The 5560-nt window shown below is 38.7% G+C and overlaps 1 protein-coding gene across 1 annotated transcript; it reads right to left on the bottom strand.

The window, feature by feature from the left end:
• Nucleotides 1-3044: 3044 nt before the first annotated feature.
• On the bottom strand, nt 3045-3962 carry LOC121039066 (olfactory receptor 8S1-like). The gene has a single exon (XM_040489065.1). The coding sequence runs from the start codon at nt 3960-3962 to the stop codon at nt 3045-3047; it is 918 nt and encodes a 305-aa protein (XP_040344999.1).
• Nucleotides 3963-5560: the final 1598 nt, after the last annotated feature.

Genomic DNA, 5560 nt, shown 5'->3' with positions numbered 1-5560 from the left:
ACACACACACACAAATTCTATGCAGCCATAAAAGGATGAGATCATGCCATTTGGGACAATGTGGATGGATTCAGAGAGTATTATGCTAAGTGAAATTGGCCAGACTGAGAAAAACAAATACCAGATTCACTCATATGCATAAACTAAAAAAAACAAACAAATGAAGAAACAAACAAAAAAGCAGAATCAGACTTATAAATACACAGAAGAAACTGATAGTTGCCAGAGGGGAGTGGGGTCAGGGGATGGGCAAAATGGGTGAAATGGAGAGGAATATATGAGATTCCAGTTTTGGAAGGAAAAAGTCATGGGAATAAAAGGCACAGCATAGGGAATATGTCAATGATATTGTAAAAACGTTGTATGGTGACAGATGACAGCTACACTGTAGTGAGCATAGCATAACACATAGAGAAGCTGAATCACCTCTGTGTTGTACACCTGAAACTAATGTAACATTGTGTGTCAATACACTCAAATAACTTTTTTAATTTAAAAATAATAAACATAAAAAATAAAAATGAGATACATAAAAATTAGAAACAGAAAAAAAATTATTTGCTTTCATTCAAGATGAAATCATTAAAATGTAATTTTAAAATCCAATAGTATTTATAAATAAGCCATTAGAAATAGGAAGATAGTTCGACAAAGTTAACAGATATAAGATTAGTATACAAAATATCACAACTTTCCTATGTACTAGAAATAACCAAGTAGTAAATGTAATTGAATTTTTAATTCATAATAGAAACAAATAATGGAAAAATATCTGGTACTATATCTAACAAAATTTGTGTGTGTCACCTTTATGAAAATAAGTTTTGGGATGCCTGGGTGGCTCAGTTGGTTGACCATCTGACTCTTGATTTCAGATCAGGACATGATCCCAGAGTTGTGGGATCAAGCCCTGCATAGGGCTCCACACTGGGCATGGAGCCTGTTTAGGATTCTCTCTCCCTCCCTCCCTCCCTCTCTCTCTCTCTCTCTCTCTCTCTGTCTCTCACTCCCACTTCCCTCTCTCCCACTCTATAATTTAAAATATTTCTAAAAAAAAAAAAATAATAATAAGTTTCATCAATGGTAACTGCAGAATAGCCTTTGTGAATGAAAATGTTGAACCTTTGCATAACCACCATGCCCAGCCATGGCCACACTGCAAATTCATGGACCAGAACTAGGCTCACCAGGAAGGAAGAGATTGGCATTCACATGGTAGACTATTCTACGCATGATTATTTCAAACTGCTTTGGCAGTGGAGTCCTTCTGGTGAGAACTCACCCTATATATTTTCTCAGTTTCTTTGCCTATAATTTAAACAATCAAAATACATTTACTGTGAAACATACATGTTTGAAACTATTTTATATTCTTGAAAAAGTAGTGAAGATTGGCAGAGATCAAGATTGCCCTTGATCTCTTTAAGTTTATATTTTCTGCTACTGGGCAGTACAAAGTGAAGGGTAAGTAAGTAAAGCAAGTAAGTAAAATCTAAAAGGTAATTTCAGGGTCGTCTGGGTGGCTCAGTCGGTTAATCATCTGACTTCAGCTCAGGTCATGATCTCCCGGTTCGTGAGTTCACACCCTGCATCGGGCTCTGTGCTGACCGTTCAGAGCCTGAAGCCTGCTTCAGATTCTGTTTCTCCCTCTCTCTCTGCCCCTCCCCACTCGCATTCTGTCTCTCCCTCTCTCAAAAATAAACAAACATTAAAAAAATTAAAAGGTAATTTCAGAAAGAAATAATGATTTTTGACCTTGATAACTTTAATCTCCCAAATCTCCTTCTCAGTAATCCTCCAATTGTATTTCATGATCCAAGGGGCTTTTGCTGAAAATCCATTGGTTTCTTTTTAGAGTTTGTCATAGGCACAGTGCAGCATTTGCTCTGCCATTGACTCTCTCACATTCTGCCATTTCTGTAGCATTATTAGGGCTGAGTGGCAGAGCTACTTGTCCAGCAGTGTCTCCCTCTCACAGCTGTAGAGACTACAATATACAGAGATAGATATATAGATGATATAGATATATAGATATAGATAGATATAGATATAGATATAGATATCTTTTCTTTGCAAATGACAGAATCTAACTCTGACTTACTTAAGTGAAATAAAACAAAACAACAATAACAAAGCATTAAAAGGGAAATTCATGAACTGGGTCTGGGGTAGCTCATAGCACCAAAGGGACAGTCAGTGTGTCAAGGTAGTAAAGAAAACAGGCTTTGGGATAAGTCTATTTGATTCCAAATTCCACCCCCATCACTTACCTCTCTGAGTCCACGTTCTCTTTTCTGAACAAGGACAACTAAAGTATTTACCCAAAGCATTTGTTGGGGTATTTAAGTGAGATAATATACGTAAAATACTTAGCACAGTACCTGACATGATGCAAATATCTAATCACGTGCTTTTAATATAATTTCATTTATCAATCTTCCTTGAAAGTACAGAATCTAGGATAACAATAGTGATCTTAGCAGCAGAGGCGCTGGGATAGGCTATCAGAGTGCTGCAAAGAGAAAGGCTGACCTCTGCCTCTCTGAATCTATCCTCAAGATTAAAATTTCTAAGGGAATGGATGGTGTGGCACTGACCATGTGCTCATTCCTATACCAGCCACTGTCTCAGGAAGAATGAGTGAATAACGAGTGGGGGAGGAAAGAGAATTTGGGGACACCATAATTAACAGTCTCTCTAGAACTATACTGAACAACATGGAGTTTAGTTACTGGAAGGATAGTAAAGATAGTGTAAGCAGGCAATAACAAAGTCTACCTTACTGTCTATAATAAATTAAATATTTTGTAAGAAAAATTGTAAGACAAGAGGTTTATCCATTCATTTTCCTCCGACTAGGACAGAACAACTATCATTCCAAGAAAATAATCCCACCTTTTCTTCAGCATTTTAAAGAAACAATGTAAGGTTTCTTGCAAACCATGATTATCAGAAAATTCTCCTTAATATTCATGCACTATTTATTGTGGTTCTATTCATTTCTTCCCTCATCGTTCTGATTTTGTAGTCTATCAACTAGAACGCTAGACACGTTTTCTCAAAATTCTTCTCACAGCTGCCTTCACCTCTTTGTTCTTTAGGCTATAGATGAGAGGATTCAGCATAGGAGTGACCACACTGTACTGCAAGGAGAAGATTAACTCTTGAGTGGATCCTGAATTTGGCATGAGATAGCGGAGTAATCCTGAGCCATAAAAGAAGATCACTGCAGTGAGGTGGGAGGAGCAGGTGGAGAAGGCCTTGTTTCTGCCTGTGGTAGCATTGATACTCAGGATGGTGAACAAAATGCAAACATAGGAGAAAAATATCAAGAGGAAATTTCCAAAGAAATGCAGGAGGCTGGAGGAGAGCAGGGCAGTAAAACTTGCAGACACATCAGAGCAGGACAAAGGGTAGAGAGAAGGCAGTTCACAGCTGAAGTGGTATATATTTTGAGCTCCACAGAAGTCTAAATTGAGAGCTACAAGGATATTGATAAGAGCATCCAAAAAAGCCACGCTCCATGAGCCCCACACCAGCCCCATACACAATTGTCTGTTCATCATCTGGCCATAGAGCAGAGGGGAGCTGATGGCAACATAGCGGTCATAGGCCATGACAGTGAGTAGGCAGGATTCAGTGCCCCCGGTGGCAAACACAAAGAAGGCCTGAGCCAGGCAGCCCTCTACTGAGATGGTTTTCTTCTCAGACAGGAGGTTCTCCAACAGCTTGGGCACAGTGACAGAGGAGTGGCAGAGATCCAGGAAGGACAACTGTCCCAGGAAGAAGTACATGGGGGTGTGGAGGTAAGAATCAGCCCTAATCACCAGCAGCAGCATCAGGTTCCCCATCAGGGTCAGGAGGTAAATAACAAGGAACAGTACAAAGAGCAGAGCCTCAATCTTGGGGTCAGCAGACAGCCCAAAGAGGATGAACTCAGAAACAACACTGTGGTTTCTCATTGCCTTCAATATTTCCTTTAGAATGTAAGAAATAAGTCACATAAAGTCTCTTCTTCTAACAAATATTCAAGTGTTTTAATGCTCTTCTCCACTCAGAAAGTTTCATACCTACTCAAAAATTTATGCTCTGAAATGATAAACTTCCTTAAGTCTCTAGATTTCCTAAAATCTGAAATAATCTTTTCTACAGGATTCCAACCCTAGATCAACTCCCTGTCCACTTTTATTGTTCTTCCTTTTAATGTCTTAGAATTTATTTTTTGTTGTTGTTTTATTATTAAAGCTACTGGATGATGTTCTGTAAACTCTTGGTAATAATCCAGTAGAGAGGGAGAAATGGCAGGAGGAATAAGAGAAAATTGCAGAAATAGTGTCTGAGAGCAGCTGGATTGCAGAGCAGAAGCAGAGCATGGCCTTAGGTGGGTGTGGGTTTACTTCGTCCATCAAACATGCATAGATTTGTTGTTGGGAAGGAGCAGTTCCCATCTAATGGCTTGTTTTTTCAATAAATATTTAAATGGTGTCATTATTGGGAACTGAAGATGAGTAGTGACTAGAGATTTGCAGAGTGAGGAAAAAGTTCATGAATTAGAAAGAAGGCAGCATACAGATATCCCAGATGCAATACAAATGATTAAGGGAAACTGTTGATGAATATGAGAACATACTCTGGTAATAATTTCTATCCCCAGTTTGTGTCATCTATTCAACTTCAGCTCTAGTCTGTTGCCCTTATGCCATTTGAAAATATAGACTACCTACTCACTTTCCAAAGCTGAGCTTTCTCTATTTGCTACTCGGGACTGACAACCCAGATTATAACTACAGACTCAGAATGACTCTCCAACACCACTGACTATATCATCTTGACCCCTCATGTCCTGCTCTGTCTCTTGCACTCATACTCCAAGACTGGCACATTGAATTTCTCAAAGAACTTATTATTTCTTTCCTGTTATTTATCCAAACGACACCTAGAATTAAAGCTATTCTTAGGAATCAAGTCCACATCACCTGTACTTCTCACCTAGATGACCAATAACTAGCACAGAATTAAATGAAAACCTTTTCAAATCCAGTGATCCAGAAGACAAGTTTGAATGTCAGTGTGAGAATTCAGTATTAAGGTGGAGCCTGAAAATTCCTGTTGGATACAGACCTCTCCCTTGATTTCTAAAAGAGGGAATAGTAGGCTAAGTTGTGTGTATTATTTCTAAAAACCTAAATACTTCCAGTCACGTAACGACTGCATTTTCCATATTATTTTTTTCTTTTTCTCACCACTGTAGTTCTAGCTACAGCAACTTGGATTCATCCTGAGAACAGAATATCATTGGCAGAAGATGCCAGAAAAGCAAGGAACCAAACCATGAAATGCAGACAGAGAACTACCCATTATAATTTTGGAGGGCACCAAAAAGAAAGGCTCCTCATCTCTAAATGGAGCCCCACTTACTAGCACTAGAAACTCCTTAAACTGTGGGGAAATTTTCTCTCTTAGAAATAAAAGCAAAAGGACATTTTCATGAAAGATAAACCCGGAAAGTATGCCCTATCAGCAGCCATACTTCCTCAAAAGTATATAGGTGTATTGTAGT

Source organism: Herpailurus yagouaroundi, unplaced genomic scaffold, assembly GCF_014898765.1.
Source record: "Herpailurus yagouaroundi ecotype Mexico unplaced genomic scaffold, PumYag 166, whole genome shotgun sequence".
NCBI classification, from domain to species: Eukaryota; Metazoa; Chordata; class Mammalia; order Carnivora; family Felidae; genus Herpailurus; species Herpailurus yagouaroundi.
Note: the sequence above shows the minus strand (reverse complement) of the source record. Positions and strands in the feature narration are given on the sequence as shown.